Source organism: Ovis aries, chromosome 8 (assembly GCF_016772045.2).
Source record: "Ovis aries strain OAR_USU_Benz2616 breed Rambouillet chromosome 8, ARS-UI_Ramb_v3.0, whole genome shotgun sequence".
Classification (NCBI taxonomy): Eukaryota; Metazoa; Chordata; class Mammalia; order Artiodactyla; family Bovidae; genus Ovis; species Ovis aries.
Window position 1 is genome coordinate 44,016,999 of NC_056061.1, and position 17,603 is coordinate 44,034,601.

Consider the following 17,603-nt stretch of genomic DNA (forward strand, 5'->3'; position numbering starts at 1 on the left):
GGGAAAGTGTTGAAATTCTGGAGAATTATTTTAACTATTAGAAGTGGTTTAATATCTGTGAGTATGTGAGATTAACAGTTTTATTGCCTACGTGTGGGGATCTACATTCTTAGTTCTAGTGTTTTACCTTACAATTTTTACTCCTTAAAGCACTCGTTTGTGCAAACAGTGCTTAATCTCTGTAACAAGTGCACTCTACATCTTTTTGTCTAGTTTCAAGATTATTCTATTAAGCTGTTTACATTTTCCATGCATCTTCTAAAGGGCATTAACGATGCTTTTAGTTATAATTTTTTAAATGTTTAATAGGGGTAATGGCTAGGAACAAGTAATATTTAAGAAATAAACTAGAGACCCAAAGATAGGTTAGAGGAGGAGGAAATCTCATTTCTCTTTTCTTCGTAATTGTATTAGGCAAGTAAAAACTTCAGGAGACAATTTTTCATAAAATACAATTTTAAAATCTAGGGATCTGTCATCTCTGAAAAGTCTTTGCTATAAATACCAAACAATTCAATTTACTTTACATATCCAGATAAAAAAAATAGGAAAAGTTTGGAATCTTAGACGAGGTCAAACTTTTTGCCTCTCTTAAATACAGCTAAATCATGAATGACAGAATTTTTTTTTTAAGGGAGGAAATACATACATATATATATATATATATATATATATATATATATATGACAGGAAGAAAATGAAGCTCCTCTCAGACATGTGATCAAGTTACTAGGCTTGACCTTCGGATTTGATGATTTGGCAATTAAGGTTTTTAAGTTCTTCATCTTATTGTATTACTCATCTTTTGAATTGCAAAGTGTCTGAAACTACCTAACGGGAATGGGATTCTAGGCAGTCGTCCTCAATATTTTAGTTAGACGAAATCAACCGGCGATGTTGGTGACACTTTTTATTCTTAGTTTGCCTTTGAAAGGTAATTATTGACTAATTATTCAAAAGTACTCAATATGTGCGAAAGAGGTCTTGCTCTTAAATTAATTGGATGCATGGTAACATTCTTTAAAATTAAATGTAATTTATGCAGCGAAATGGAAAACGATCAAAGTGTGGGGGGGGGGGTTCCAGGAAAATCTCGGAAAATGATACGCACGTAAGAAAAACGTTTCGGAACCTTCAGAAGTTTCTCTTGCAGTGTTCTATCTAGTCCTACCAACCATTGGTAAACGATAGGGCGGGGGTGAGGGGGCCACATAAAACAAAAGACTTCCTTTCTCCACTCCCTTTTCCTCTGGCTCTGTTGCCAGAGCTAGTTGCAAACTCTTGGAAACATTGTTTGAATATAATACACTTGATTACTTTTATTCTACCAGAGATTGTGCTGGGTGGTGCCTAAAGCTGTCTTTGGAGTAACAGAAAAGAATAGTAACCCTTCAAGAAAGAAAAAGAACAAAGTTACCCAACCCGCGGAGGTTGTGAGTAACAACAAAGTGAAAGCCACTTTACTTAAAGGCACAGCTCATTTCACTGTCCCGGCTCCGTGCTTGGTAGCTGAGAGAGCTTGCATCGCTCTGGTTTCTAAACAAGCGCGAGGAGCACTACTATAAACACAACTGTAAATTAGGAGGGTTATTTTAGGATTGATTTTGCTCCGCGAAAGCTGCGATTGCTAAAAGCCAAGCGCCCACAGCAGCACGCACCTCGGCTGCCATCCACGTCCTCCTCGGAGCATCCAGAGCTAGCCGAGAGCTCCGAACCTGGAGGGAATCCTGTATCCGCAACCTGACTCCGCTTGCCGCCGATTGGCCCGCGCCCCTAACCCAACCCCCAAGGTTGGGGCGGCCGTTTCGCTGGGACCCGCCCCTAAGCCCTGGGAATCGCCGCCTGGGAGGCCGGCTATGCCTGCCACTCAACCCGAGTGGCGGAGGCTCTCGGCTCGGAGCCCCGCCCCCTCCCCCCTAATTGATATTATTGGAGTGTGGAGCAAGCGGCCGGTCTGCAGTCGGAGACTTGCAGGCAGCAAACACAGTGTGAACGAAAGGAGGGGGGAAAATTTTTTTAAAGCTAAACGTGGAGCAGCCAGCCGGAGATCGAGAAGGGGAATCAATGCGTGGGGCGCAATAAAAAATAAAAAGCCCATATACTTCGGAGCAAACAGCATTTAAAAAGCTACGGCTCAACTGAAACCTAAGATAAAACCTGCTCATGCACCATGGTTTTTCAAACTCGGCACCCTTCATGGATTATTTTATGCTACATCTGGCTGCTCCACTTTGCACACACCGGAGAAGCGCAGGCTGCAAAGGAAGGTAAGGTGATGGGAAAGCAAAGTTTGTTCTGACTTATTTATTTAGCTGTCTACCTGCAAGAGCCGGCTGGTCCGCGGGGCTGCCGGCCGCGCCTCCGGCGCCCGGCGACCCTCCCCCGCCGGCTCCCCGCCCCCTCACCGCTCCGGCCGCTCCAGGCTGGCCGGTGGCTAGCGGGGCTCTCTGAGCCGCCTGCAGCCCCGCGCCCAGGGCCGTTAGCCCGACGAGAGTGGGATTTCTGGCGCAGACTGTCCAGAGGGCGTGAGCATCAAAGGAAGGCGGAGGGGGGGGCGGGGGCTCGGGGGTGTGGGAACCGCCGACGAGCTCGTTCTCCTGGAGCCGGGGCAGGTCAGATCTCTTCCTCTAGCCCTCTGCTTTTCCTCCTCTCGCCGTTCGTCTCATTGGGATTAAGCTGTGGCCAGAGTTGGTCCGAGACTGGGGAGTGCAGCTTCTAGAACCCTGGCCAGCCCGCCGGCGAACGGCTGGAGCCTTCCCCGAGGGGCCGTGACTTGTGTGAGCTCCGAACGCTCGGGTTACTAATGAAGTGCTCACTGCGTCGGAGGAGCAGGCGGGGGCCTGCGGTTGGCGCTCGGACGCCGGCGCGGAACAATAACGCCGCGGAGGTGAAGCAGCGGACGGCGCGCTTCCCGCGCCCCGCCGGCCTGAGACATCTCCATTCAGCGCGCGCAGCGCAGGTCCCGGCGGCCGCGGGGATAGTGGCAGCCCAGCGGGCTCGGCCCGGCCAGGGGCGGGCGGTGGGAGTAGGGGGCAAGGGGAGGGGGATAAAAGGAGGGCTTGGACTGTGCAGTTGATAAAAAGATGCCGCCTGGGCGACCAGAAGTCCTCAAACCTCTGTCCCCACAGTTCTGCAGTTAAGGAAAACGAGTGATCGAACCTTGCGAAAGACATGGACCCTGGGGGCTAATTCTGGTTCATGAGAGCAAGCTTCTTTGGGGCAGCTAGATACTCCTGTATATGGCTTTTTCCTCTCGTTTTCTCCTTTGAACCATTGACAGAAGGTAAAAATACCTTTCGGTGCCTGTAGTTGGAGCTGGGGAAAAATAAATCCTGTCGATGGAAACGTCTTCTGAGCAGTGTCACAATCTACCCACCCCCCTCCGTATCGTGCAGGCTGTATGTCTAAAGCTGATTTCCCGATATTGAAAAGCAGAATACTAATAATTACTTGTCCCTAAAGTGTGTAGGATGGAGAAATCTGTTACCAGATATAGGTCTTTGGGTCGGGAGTTGATACGCATCGGTACTCGCTTCATCTATGTCTGAAAACTTCCTGACTTAGTGCTTTTTACGATTCTCTTCATGGGGCCTTCTTCGGTCACTGAAACCTCTCCCCCCACCCCGGCAACCAAACGCCATGACCTACTCTTTGATCCAGCCTGACCTTCTGACCCCAGTTTGCACATCTGCAACCTGTGTTGATGCTGAACCCATTCAGAGCAAACCTTAACTCCCAGCTGTCGGTTTCCTTCTTGCAGATGAACACACATCTGCTAGAAACACACATCCATACACACCAAAACCCACATTTCTACTCGCGTGACATCAGAGAATAGGGGCATTGAATCCTGCAAACTTATATTGATTGCTTCGGAATCTCGGGACCCGAGGAAAAGTTTGCACCGCCGGGGCGAAACCCCGCGCGCGAGCTAGCGCAGACCCCGGCTGGAGTTTGAGCTATAAATAACTGCATCACTAGGGGGAGAGGTTCCTGCAGTCAGAATGGCTTGCTCGCCCGCGTTTCTCTTCTGGCTGCGAAATACGTGGAGAGGATTCTGATTCTAGGAGGCCGAATTCTTTACGTGCAGAAGTGAACTGTTTAAAAGGTGGGCGGGGGTGGCGAATACGCTCCGCTTCTCAGTGACGACTCACCTGGCGAGTCGCGGCGGTCAAGGGCTGCCGTTTTGGGAGCGAGCGAGCCCTGAGGCGACGCCGGGGCACCCGGGGGTGAGCGCCAGGGAGCGCCTGGAGCAGGTGCCTAGGTCTCTGGAGCGGATGGGAATGATTAGAAAAAGATGAGGGCCCTCCTTTCTCCACTTTTCCCGCACATGTTCTCTCGGGGAGGTCGGTTCTCGCCACTGGGAGCGCGCATATAAGTCAGTCTAACGCTTGGAGGCGAAGTGCAGCCGTTGTATTTCCTCTCCTTTAATGCCGCTGCCGCGGCCCCCTCTGAGAAGACGCTTCCCGATAGCCTCTCTCCTCCTCCCGGCTCCCTCTGGAGTTAGGGCGCCACCGGTTCCCTGGAGTGCCCAGGTCTGGCGGAGGCGTAATGGATGCTCCGCGCGGCAGGCGCGCCCGTCTGGCAGCCCCCGCCCCGCCCCGCCGACGGCCCCGCCCCGGCTCTCGTTGCCCGCGCGGCCGGGTGCCGGCTCCACCGGCGCGCCGGGCATCTCGCTCCTCACCCGCACCCCCCGCGTCCCCCACCCCAGCCCGCGCGGCGAGGGCTCAGAGTCCCGGAACCGCGGACCGCACTCCGCGTTCCCGATTGACCGCCAGGCTACGCCTCCGCGGGCGGGAAGAGGGGCTGGTGCTCCGAGCGGGAAGGCAAAAGCTCACAGTTACCGGCTGGTTCAGAGAGCACACAGCGGAAGGCAGATGGGCTGAATCTTTACGAGCTAGTTAAATGCTCAGGGGCCGGTTTCCCTTTTGTTTTTATTTGCTCATTTGTTTCTCTCTTAACTTGTTTGCCATCACTGCCCCACCTGGGTCCCTGGTTCTCACCCCAGGCTGTGCCGAGGGGTAACGGAAAAGCAGTAAATCATCACGGTGCTTATTTCACCTTCAAAAATGACCCAAGAAAGTCTCCTGGGTTTAAAATTCACTTGTCACTACGGAAGACGGAAATAATAAAAAAAATAATCTCTAAAGAAAAGTACATAGAACCCACATTGTTTGTGCATGTTGAGGACAAAAACAAAATAAACTTTAAAAATCATTTCCTATAAATTCATTAGTCCAAACATTTATTGATGTTCCTAGTTCGAAGTACAATTTAGTATTTTAAAAGTGTGGCTTTAAAAATTATTATTATTATTTGAAAGGGTGCGTGCTATCATGATCTCCCTGAGAGTCTTAAGTATAAAACATTTTGAGAAAAAAGTGTTTGTATATCTATTTTCAGTTATAGGGAATAACCTTGACTAGTGTGAAGGAGTCGAACACATTATCAACTGCTTCTCTCTTTTCTTACAGTAAAAAATTTTCATTACCTTTAACACCACAGTGTTTTACTCTATTAGTAGTTATTGAAAAGTTTATTTAAGCATGTATTTCATTTAAGTTCAAATTTTAACATCTTGTTGAGATTGATGGCAAGCATTTTTACATGCCTGAAAATACATTCACCATTATTTCTGGACAGATTGATTCATTTGTTAAAATGCTATGGAATCATGGAAATATTTTTGAAGAATACAAACTTGTAACTCTGAAACTAGTTTGAGCAGAGTGAATGCTTTAGGAGATTAATTGTCCTAAAAAGGAGTAAAACATATCAAATTGGAAGCATGGTATATATTAATGTGTGCCATTTGAATGCATTATCTTGCATTATATTGTAAATGCATCCGGAGCATTTATTACATTTATATAAATTATAAATTAATTGCATTATACTTTATGGTAGTGTAAAAGCAGAATACAGCGGTTTTTAAAAGTCAAGTCAAAGTTTGAATATCCCATTTTGAGAATTAGCTAATGCTTTGAAATATTTGTAAATTTAAAAAGTAGAAATATTAAAAACAGATGTTTGAATAACCCAGAAATATATCTTGTGATAGGCAATTTACTTTTCTCATAATAACACTGCTTAATATGATTTTTAATTATATTCATTATGGCTCAAGAGAAGATATTGTGTGTGGAAAGTTAAAAAAGTAAACTCCAATTCTCAAAAGGCACTAGGAAATAGTTTTTGAAGAATAGTACAAGTCAGTGACTGAGGAGTAATATGGAATTATGCTTTATTATGTTAATGCTATTTTATTTGACAAAGTTTAGAGCACTCAGTAGTTTACAAAATTCTTTATAATATACAATTACTACAGACTCAGTATGCATCACATATCAATTTTTTACCTTTGCTTTCATACTTTTGAGTTTTTAATTAATTTTAATATTTCAATTAAATGTGTAAGTTGGTTTTTCAATATCTTTCTTCCCTTAAGAAAGTGGAATATTTTTGTCAGGTGGATCTATATTTCAGCATTCACTAATATAAATAAATGTTTATACATTTTAAATCATAAAGTGATAATTGTTTTAAAAATTAGATTGACTTTAATAACTTTTACAAACATATTTTCACTTTTCATCTAACATTTAGAAATGCAACTTTCTTTTTCAGTACTACTGCTGGATTCTAAAGCACAACAAACAGAGTTGGAATGGATTTCCTCTCCACCCAATGGAGTAAGTTCTTCTCCTCATAAAATACCAACCTCTATTTTTTAAAGTAAGAAATAAAACCCTCTTTCCCTTCCCCAATGGAGTTATTCAGATTCTTCACATTTAAATAAATTGTTTTGATTTCACATATCTTGTTCAATATTTTGTTGGGTTTATAATGAGACATTGAATTCTTGGAGTAGAGATGGTATACTTAGAACTCTGAAAAATAGATTTTTAAAAATCTCTTTAATGATTATCTTTTGAGTTCTTCTGTAAGTGGGACCATATGTCAGTTTCCAGGCTATAAATGTTAACTAATTACAGAGAATATGCTTTTCATGAACTCAAACCTCTTTAGTTACTTTATACTTCTTTAGTATAATCACCAGGTAGGTTGTGTGTATGTAGGTCTTTAAAAACAGTAGGTAATCTGTTTTCCTCTTTTGAAAAATGTTTAAGCATTATTCAAAATATACATGAAAGGATAACTAAAAGTATAATATGCTCAACATTTTAACATAAAATTTGCTATGAAACATGATTTGGATTCTCCAAAATTTGTACTATGTGCTACCTGTTCTTATTAATCAGAAGTGATGGCAGAGCAAGCACTTATCAGAGTAAAAATCTGTTACAATAAATAAGTGAAAGCTGTCCAATAAAAGTTTATGAAAATATAAGTAGATTCTAAAAAAATCTGACTGTTAAGTGTTGTTTATCCAGAAAGATACATTACTTAAATTTAGTTCAATGTCAATGTCTTTGGGTATTATTTTAATTGTGAAAGAGGGTACATACTTCATCCCTTACTAAGTAAAAAGGTTCCAAGAAAGGGAATTGTAATCCCCATTGTTACTTAAGTTAATCTTTGGTACAATGAAAAGTTTGGAGTCAAAGAGCATTAAGTATAAGTGAGGATATAAAAAGTTTGCGAAGAATGTAAGTCTGAAAGAGATTTTTGAGTTTAAGAACATCATGAAATGAACATGTCATAAGCTGGAAGTTAGTTTAAAAACGTAAAATGTGAACAATGCAAATCTGTTTAAAGTAGATTAGGTTTTTAAAATGAATATTTGAGATGCTTAAGATCATATTGCAGTTGTCTGTATTGGTCAGAAAGAGCTATGAAAAAAATGACAAGTATTTTACAGATTAAATATAAAAAGTAGGCTGAGTTTGAAGTATGAATGTCATACTTAACCTTGAAAGTTGAATGGTTTCCGTGAGTAAAATAATATGCATTATAGGAAGGCATTCACAAAAAAATTGAGCACCTTTCTTGCCAATGATAGATGTGGCCCATTTTCCACCCTTCATCAGTTAAAACAAATAGAGGATGGTTTTTATCTCGTAAGGAGAAGTAAACTGATATATGTTTCTAATATTTCATCCATGCAATCCATAAAATGATAAACCATGACTTTCTGTTTTATCTTGGACTGAAATGGACATTTTATCAGTGCAAAATATCTTGAGTGAACTTAACCCTACATATCTTATGAATCAGCAGATAATATTAGACAATGATGATTGACAGTTTATCCCATGTATGAAATGGGATGGCTTATAAGTGGCTAAATATCTAACTGGAAATAAAATGTTATTAAGATATAAGTGTCTAGAAATAATTTTGTAAGCGTACTATAAAAGCACACTAGCCAAACTAAGACTTCTTTCCCAGTGTAGAAATCACTGCAGTCTCTTAGAAAGTAAGATATAAACCAAAAGTTGCATTAAATGCATTAATTTTGTCTCAATCCATCTTAAAGTTTCCCTTCAGGAGTAAATTTTTAAGTAAGCATTAAAGTTAACTGAGTTTCATTGGTAGTAAAATTGATTTTTCATACATGGAACAAAATAATATAATTGTTCTTAGAACTAGAAAAAAGAGTTCTTCAGTTGTATTCCTTTCTAATAATTAGCCTTGGCTTCTTCTAACTAGGGAATTGTTAAAAAGAGCACATTTATCCTTGGAGCTTTTCACTTTTTGTTAGATGCTATTACTAGTTTCACTTCTTTTAATAATTTCAACCTAATTAAGAGACTAAAATTCTGCTCATCCAAATGGATGAATTTGGTTATATTTGGCTGAGAGCCATTCAAGAAGATTATAAGCAGCTAACTAAAATGGAAAACTATGCACTGCATTAACTAGTCACAAACTTAAGTTGTGTTGAGTAAAAAGCTGAATATGTTAATGGGCTGTTTGCTACATTTGAGGATCTTTGATAGTGTGTATAATAAAATTGTAGCAAATATATGTCATCACAAGAAATTTCTGAATTTCAGGATATTGCTACTTTGTCTTGTTAGTTTTCTCAGAGCTACTTTTAAAAGTAGATATTAGTATTTTACAGAATATTTAGGGAAATTGATATTTCTGATCGAGTTTTATAAATAAAACTCATTACCACATGCTTATTTTTTTTCCCATTTGCTTTTCTTGAAGCAGTAGTTTAAATATTGCATGCTATGTGACTTTGGATTAGAAGACTAATAGGATTTTATATTTGGCATTTCCTATTAGGGAAATTAATACAAGTAGGTGACAATTTCACTATTAAGGTATCATAAATACAAAGTTGAAAATTTTGTAATAATGGTAAGAAAGGACATAAACAACAATTGATTAGGCTTTTAGGTAAAATGAATTTATTAACCAATGAGCAATAAAAATAATATTTAGCAAGGTTTAATAAGCTTTAAATTCTTGCAAATTCAGCTGAGTTTATTATTTTCCTTTTTTGTGAAAATAAATGAGTTCACTGTAGTATATATTATATCAGCATATGAATGGGTATTTTTAAACATCTGATATTTTTCCTGTCAGAAGGCTTGTTACCTAAATGTGATTCAACATGCTGGCTTGCCATGGACATTTTATTGTCTGTTGAATCATACTTTTATAACTATTTATAGTTATGTGGCATTATGGACAATATTATATATAACACTGCAGTAAATAAACAGCTCTATAAAACATTACTCTTTTATATCTCATTTTTCAAAGAAAGATTCCCCATTATGAATATCAACATGTTGTGAAATGCTCTTGCATTTCAGAGTACTCTTGGCATTTTCTTCCCTGTGTTTTTAGGTACTCTCTTAATTTAAATATAACATCAACACTTAAAATGTCAACAGAATGATCAAAAATTCCGCCATGTAGCTGTATGTATATGCATTAAATGGTAATTTAAGTAATTTCGTTATGTGCTTTAGTCTATAAAAAACATAAGCTCAGTGGAGACATTGGCATAAGCAAACGCGTAAAAAGCAACACTAATACATCAGCAAACAGATACTAAGCAAAATAAAAGATTTATTGTGTGCATAAACAATATAAGCAACCTAAATGATGTTCTGCCACCAGGATGGAGCTGAACAGAGACTCATTCTAAAGGTTACATTGTTTGTCACCAGAGGAGTTCACCTCACTCTTTCAAAGATATGCATTTGTGCCATACTGAAGAGTCCTCAGGCACTTGCAAAACCCTAATTTTATTATTTGATGAATGACTGATGACCTTTTCTAAATTTTACAGTGGGAAGAAATTAGTGGTTTGGACGAGAACTATACCCCAATCCGAACATACCAGGTTTGCCAGGTCATGGAGCCCAACCAAAACAACTGGCTGCGGACTAACTGGATTTCGAAAGGCAATGCACAAAGGATTTTTGTAGAATTGAAATTCACCCTGAGGGATTGTAACAGTCTTCCTGGAGTCCTGGGAACTTGCAAGGAAACCTTTAATTTGTACTATTATGAAACAGACTACGACACTGGCAGGAATATAAGAGAAAATCTCTATGTCAAAATAGACACCATTGCTGCAGATGAAAGTTTTACTCAAGGTGACCTTGGTGAAAGAAAGATGAAGCTTAACACTGAGGTGAGAGAGATTGGACCTTTGTCCAAAAAGGGATTCTATCTTGCCTTTCAGGATGTAGGGGCTTGCATAGCTTTGGTTTCAGTCAAAGTGTACTACAAGAAGTGCTGGTCCATTATTGAGAACTTAGCTATCTTTCCAGATACAGTGACTGGTTCAGAATTTTCCTCTTTAGTCGAGGTCCGAGGGACATGTGTGAGCAGTGCAGAGGAAGAAGCGGAAAACTCTCCCAGGATGCACTGCAGCGCAGAAGGAGAATGGTTAGTGCCCATTGGAAAATGTATCTGCAAAGCAGGCTTCCAGCAGAAAGGGGACACTTGTGAACGTAAGTAATACGTGCTATTAAAATTTCTCTTTGCACTTTTTTCTGTTTCAGTGTCAAAGATTTCAAGTTATAATGATTATTTGAACAGGCGAGTCAGTTTGTACCAGCAGTCCGATTTGGTGGATTTTAAGCAAAGTCACTATTGAACTTATTGATGATTTGCCGCAGTGCACTAAGTATGCAATAGGTATTGCAGTAAATATTGATGATCATGGTATTTCTTACTAAGATTTAACTAACCCTGTGCTTGACGTGGAAGACAACAGTGGCACTTTGGGCTATGAGATTTAAGAAAGGAGATTGGGCAGAGAGAGGTGACATTAATCAAGATTGAATGATGTGTGATTCTATGTTTTGAAACCCATATTGTCTGGACTCATGGGTAGCAGGAAAAGGGCATGAAGGGGGCTGCTAACAAGAGTTCTTCTAACAGACAAGATACATACAAATAGAGTTACAAACTTAGAATTATTTTTTATAAGTACTAAAACTTCTATGCAAAAATCATCAGATTTCACTTGCTAAATCTCTGAGACTGCTTTTGCCAAAGCTGTATTTCTTTCCAGGACTAAACAATAAAAGGAGTGTTCCTCTGATAAGTCAAGTTTTAGGTAGACTACATTTTTGTGGAAGTGGGCCAAAGTAAAGTTTTAGTTATCAGAATATATCAGCTGGACATTTTCTGTTTTGAAATAATAATAGCATATGAATTTGTGAACCTTTTCCTTTGTGTAATAAAACTGAATTTTCTCTTACATAGCTTTATGTAGTCATAATAATTGGCCAGTTTTTTTCTATTTAAAACTATGTCCAGGGATATTCAAAATTAATAGATATTTTTCTGTTTGTGAATATCCTGAAAATATAATCAGGTTATATTAATTATGTCTCTTATAAATTTGAAAACATAATATATTACCCAAAATAACTTTTATATATTCTTTGTACCCCTGAGGCAGCTGTATAATTTTAATATTCGTACTTCCCAGTTAATTTAAAGGGAATTGTAGTGAAAAATAATTATTGTAACTAAATGTTTTTTGCTGATTTACCATGTGCAGATACTCTTCCATGTGCTCTACACAAAAGAGTTCATTTAATGAGATAGATAACATTATCACCTCTATTTTACAGAAAAAAAAAATGAGGCTGTCAAGGGTAAAAGACTGCTTGCAGTTACCTTAGTAAGTAATTGTCCTAGCTTAGATTAAAACTCAGAATGTTCTGATTCCAGAGCCTGGACTTTTAGCGACAGTCTTGTTCTGGCTTCCATCAGAAAGCAGGAAGAATCATAGCAAGTATTATTGTTTCATTGCTGAACTTAAATGCCTTGGTTCTAGTAGTTTGATATGTAAATCACATTACTTTCTTATAAAATTCTCATTCTCATAGAATGGTTCAAGAAATTAGCAAATATTTAGATCTGTGTAATCTAGGAAGGTAGCCAGTGGCCACATGTGAGTCTGAGGCTCTAAAAAATGGCGATTCTATGTTAAGATGTACTGTAAGTATGACTTACACACTGAATTTCAAAGACTTGGTACAAAAGAAAAAGTGGCAAACATCAGTAATTTTTTATGTTACTTTGATTTTGAAAAACTCATACATTAGAAATATTGGGTTGAATACGATATAACGTTAAAAGCCTTTCAAATATTTCTTTTTACTTTTTTTAATGTGGCTACTAAAAATGTAAAAATTGCATATGTGGCTTGTGTTATATTTCTACTGAATGTACTATTTAGATGGAATAACTGAGTAAATATATTTTTTCTGTCCTGATTGAAGTGTTAAAATACTTCATGTGAATGGTCGCTACCATATAAAATGCCTCTGACCCAGCACTCAATTATCATTCCTACCATAGCTGACATTGTAAAGTGAGCTCTGAGCTAAACAGAGATGATGTATTCCCGTCCCCTAGACCAGTTTAGCAGCCTCTCTGGCCATTCCATGGAGTCAAACCTGTCTACCCACTGTCATCTTTCCCTTTCCCTTGCTAGTAGTATTTCTTATTAAGTAGAACATCCCGCAGGTTGCATATGTATGGAAATCAAAAACTGATGGAGATTTATCACTACTAATAGGCAGAATGCTATTCCACTGGGTAAGTATAGAAATATTCTTAGTGAATTCATCAATTCAATGAAATGGAATGTTCTTATTGACTTGAGATTAACAACAGGTACTTGAAAATGATGGAGGATTCAACAATAACTATTATAAGAACATTTTAATGACACACTGTTACACTTCAGCTGTGAAAGCAGCCGGTTTCAGTAGTATGCAGATTTTGATTGATGTGAAATTGGAATTTAAAATGTTTGCACAATTAAAAATGGAACACATAAAAATTCATATAAAAGCACACAATTAAATTTGTCTAAAAAGAAACTGGGAAATAACGTTAAAGATCTTGTTCTTTTAAGGTTTAAAGAATTTTAAAGCAAATTATAGTCTTTTTTGTTTTATTTTGTGTAATTTAACTCAAATGATCTCTACATTTACTTACTAAGAAAATCAACCAGGAACTGTTTGACTTCTGTACTTCTAAGTATAGAATTTAGTATGAGAAGCAGTCTTTAAATGCGGCGAAGAGATATATTTTCCGTGAAGTCTCCAGTTTCTTTGAAATGATGAAAATCATCTCATTAAATGTGGTACTATTAAGATTATTTACATTCATTTATTTTGGTTTCAAGAATTGGAACCACATTTGAGTAGCAAATTATTGTTGCCTGCGAACTGCGCCAAACTGCTTAAAAATAAAGTAAAATTAGTTCACTGTCATCTGCATTAATTCTGCATTGGAATAAGTGAAATTAGGTATTAATAGTGAGAGTTCATGAAAAACATGTGATTCAAGGACTCAAGATGCCTTCTTTTGGTTTAAGCTGAAAGAGGATGTGTGTACTGTTTTGTCTGCCCCGTACCTTTCTTAATTTTTAACCTTAGTGGTGTTGACAAAGGAATTAAATACCTTATACTTAACCATGGCACTATGTTCATTTGCAAAAACATTTCCCTCCTTGGCATAATTCCAACGCATTGCTGTGAGTGTACTTGCCTCTGGAATCAATCCAGGCCTGCCTTTATAAGTATTTCTCCTGTTTCCTTTCAGTGATCCTGTTAAGAGTTTGAAAACAAATCTCAGTCCCATATTGAGGAAAACTAAAGAGTTTGGGAGAGGATGGTACCGAGTCCCTAGCCAAATAATGGTAGTTAGTCACTTAAAGGCAAGTTTATCTGGGCACTTTCTAGAATGGGAGTCTGTTGTGATGTGTGTTAAAAGTATAGTTTGAAATATGGACAATTATGAAAACTGATCACAGTTTTCCTCAGTTGATGTGAAAGCTTTTATTTCTTTGTGATTTTGGAAAACATAATTCAATTTTGAAAAGCACATGTTTCTCAAATCTACTAGTATATGGAGAAATTCTAATGTTTTTATACAGTATTTTTATGAAAATATCTTTACACTCATTTAAAAACATAATTCTAGATAGCATGTTGATTATCAAAAAGTCCTTTTGAAAATATTTAGCATATCAGTTCCATCACAACTACTATGTAAACTAGCCAGTATATTTAGATAGAAGTGTATTAATTTTAAAAAATGAGAGCAGATTTTATTTTACATATACAAATATCTCTTGAAAACTAGTAAAATTTTATTCTGAAACAGCTTGAAATTTTTAGAAGTTTTTTTTACAATTTTATTTCATTTAAAAAGTATTCTCAAAGTGTGGAACTTATTATTGTAACTTGAATTTGTATAAGTAATTTGTAGCTCACACTGAAAACTCATGGTCATTTTTCTCATTTAATCCTTATCACACTGCTAAGAGGTGGAAAGTATTTTTTTTCTCTCTTTCAATTTAGGAAGAAACTGAAGGTTAGGGATATTAATGAATAACAAAATTGGCTGAGAATCCAGGGTTCTGTTTTTCAGTTCAAGCCTTTTATTTCCCTACTACATCACAACGCTTCCTAAAATTTATACTGAACTTCAACCAGTGGATTTTAGTTACTGAAGAAGTAATGACATTTTATTCTAGGTAGGGTGACCATAAACCTAGTTTTCTGGAAATAATTGTTTTACTTTTTACAGTGTGTCTTTTTACTTTTAAAAATGTTCTAATTTGGGTGATAAAATATATGGTCAACCTAATTGTAAAATATCCAAAGATGTGATGCAGTTTACGTGCACATACATTGGAACATAGAGATGTGAGCTACTTGATTTCATATAAAGGAGAATTCAAATAATCATAGGTTTTCTAGTTTTTATTGTAAAGGATTTCCGTAATAGTTACTTCTTAATATTTTCTATATACCATTATTTTACTAACGTATAACTTATGGACATAGAACAAATGTTATATGTTACTTGAAGAATTAAAACATTCATTAATTAAAACGCTCATCCAATTTAATGGCATTAATAATAGTTGAAATCTGGTTGTTGATTTTGAAAACTGTGTTTTTCCACAGAAAAGTAGCAATTTGTACCATTACTTTGACATTTACATTTGACAGTAACAAATATATCTTTATGATATATAGTATTTATAGTATATAAAAAGAAATATAAGGTACACTACAGAGTTAATAGCTCAGATGCTGGAGTCATAGCTTTTAAATTCTGGCTCAGCATCATACCAGGTGCAAAAACTAGGACAATCTTCTAAGCCTTAGTTTCCTTAAGTATAAAATGGTGCTAATAAAAATAGTACCTGTTTCCATAGAATTCTTGTCAGAAGTGAATGAAATAATGCGTGTAGAAACCCTATCTGGGACATAGCAAATAATCAATGAATGCTTGCTATTGTCTCATTATTAATAATGCAACAGGAGTTGTCTAAGTAAAGAAATTTTATGGCACTGGGTAAATGAACATGTTTCCAAAGACACAGATAGTTAAATATCCTTTAGGTCAGTAATCTCATCCCTGGTCATTTGCTGAGGAAGATATATCAATGGAAGAAAAAAACTTTTTATATAACCTTTCTTCCTACCAGCCTTGTTTATAATTTCAAATATTAAAATAATCTAATTGTCCAAAGTTAAGTACATCCTCTTGACTGAAATTAAAGTATCAGCAGTGTGATGTAGGAATTTTAAGTCATTTATTAATAATTTTAAATGGAAAACAAAAATATGTTTTATATACTCATATTTAGAATTATGAAAAATATGCAAGTGAAAAAGAATAAAAGAACATAATATCACAGTGAATGTGTCAGATTGCTGAAATGGTGGGTGATCTTTTTTCTCTGTGTTTTTAAAGTATCTTGAGATTAAAATTTTTTAGCAATGTAAGTTTTATGTAACCTGGTAGCTTATTCAAACACAACTTGAAATGTATCTCCAAAATATGGGTTTTTAAATTAAGTTAACATCTGTATAAAATCACTCAGGCAATAGAACAGCAGTAAATCTTTTAAATGATTTAAAAGAGGGGAGATTCACCAAAAGGCATTTAGTAAATGCAGGTCATAGATTTTGTTGGTTTTTAAATTATAAAAAGATGGCAAGAGCTGTTTTAAGTGTTTCATTTTATTAATTCATTTAGTCTTATAGAGAGGCATTCCTAACTCAATCTGGTGGGTAGGCACTTTTATTACCTAGTTTAAAGGAGAAAAACATATTTAGAAGTATGTAAAATGTAAAAGTTATACATTCTATATATTAAATTAGATTTACATAAATTATACACATTTTTATGTAAGAAAACCAAAGCACAGCGAGGGGTGGGTTAACTACCTAAAATCACACACCACATAGACTGGCCAACTGCCATTTAATCAAAGTACTCTGACTCCAGAATCTCTGCCCATAACTGATACAGCGGATTGCATCCTTATAGATGAGCATTTATCTATCAGAAAATTTTTTTTTAAAAGATAAGATTTCTTTCAGGATGTCTTAAAAGGTGATACAAATTTTCTTCAATTTATAATAATTTCAAAATACTTGTATCTCTGTCTTTCTCAAACATTCTAAATATTTCATCTGCTTTGCCATTTTCTATTCCAGTTCTTCTTTTATGGAACAGTAAGAATGCACTTGGTAGAATGTGACAGAGACATTGTTACAGTATTACTCAGAAAGCTTCAGGTTTCTAATAACCAATAAAAATTCCCCATTTTTTACAGTGGCATTTTATTCTTTTCTAACTTTCAGTCACATAATTTATCATCCTTGAGAGCCCTGTTCCATCTGCTTGATACTGGTCTCTTGTTCTATCTGAAGACATCTGTAGATGTTTTTATGATGCCCTATCACTTAACATTTGGTCCCCAATAAACAGAAATGCAAATAAACTATCATGACCTCTCACAATTACCTATTGTATCTTAATCTCACATATCCCCGGCTTCTTCAGCAACCTCTCTTCCAAATTCTGATGTTAGACACTGGCTGTACTTGCCCTGGTTTTTACCTTGCCTTTTTTCTACCCCACAATGCCACCTGCCCTATATCAGCCTGTTGAAATTATGCCTTTTCTTACAATTTCAAATTAAATGACATTTATACCTTGTTAGATGATCCCACTTTGTGAATTCCTACAAGTGCTTTGCCCTTTCCCTCTGGAGATCATCATATATGGTCTGATTTTTATCACTGTAATTTCTTTTTACAAATTCTAAAATTTCTTAACAACCAAAACCTACTTATAGCATGCTATGTATATTTCACAGTAGCTGACATAGT

The 17,603-nt window shown here is 37.1% G+C and overlaps 1 protein-coding gene and 1 long non-coding RNA gene across 9 annotated transcripts in view; one reads left to right on the forward strand and one right to left on the reverse strand.

Annotated features, from left to right (window-relative positions):
• The window catches only part of LOC105612662 (uncharacterized), a 33,604-nt gene extending 31,906 nt beyond the window's left edge, over nucleotides 1-1,698 (reverse strand). For both annotated transcript variants that reach the window (XR_001042176.5, XR_009601621.1), the window contains exon 1: nucleotides 1,659-1,698. This is a non-coding gene — a long non-coding RNA (uncharacterized LOC105612662). The remainder of the gene's footprint in view (nucleotides 1-1,658) is intronic.
• Nucleotides 1,699-1,951: 253 nt separating this feature from the next.
• EPHA7 (EPH receptor A7) overlaps nucleotides 1,952-17,603 on the forward strand; it is a 215,526-nt gene continuing 199,874 nt past the window's right edge. For all 7 annotated transcript variants that reach the window (XR_009601620.1, XM_004011266.6, XM_042253395.2 and 4 more), the window contains exons 1-3: nucleotides 1,952-2,267; nucleotides 6,628-6,692; nucleotides 10,217-10,886. Coding sequence is in view for 6 of the 7 variants with exons in the window: in XM_004011266.6 (XP_004011315.1) it covers nucleotides 2,171-2,267; nucleotides 6,628-6,692; nucleotides 10,217-10,886 (832 nt within the window). In the remaining variant the exon portion in view is untranslated. The remainder of the gene's footprint in view (nucleotides 2,268-6,627; nucleotides 6,693-10,216; nucleotides 10,887-17,603) is intronic.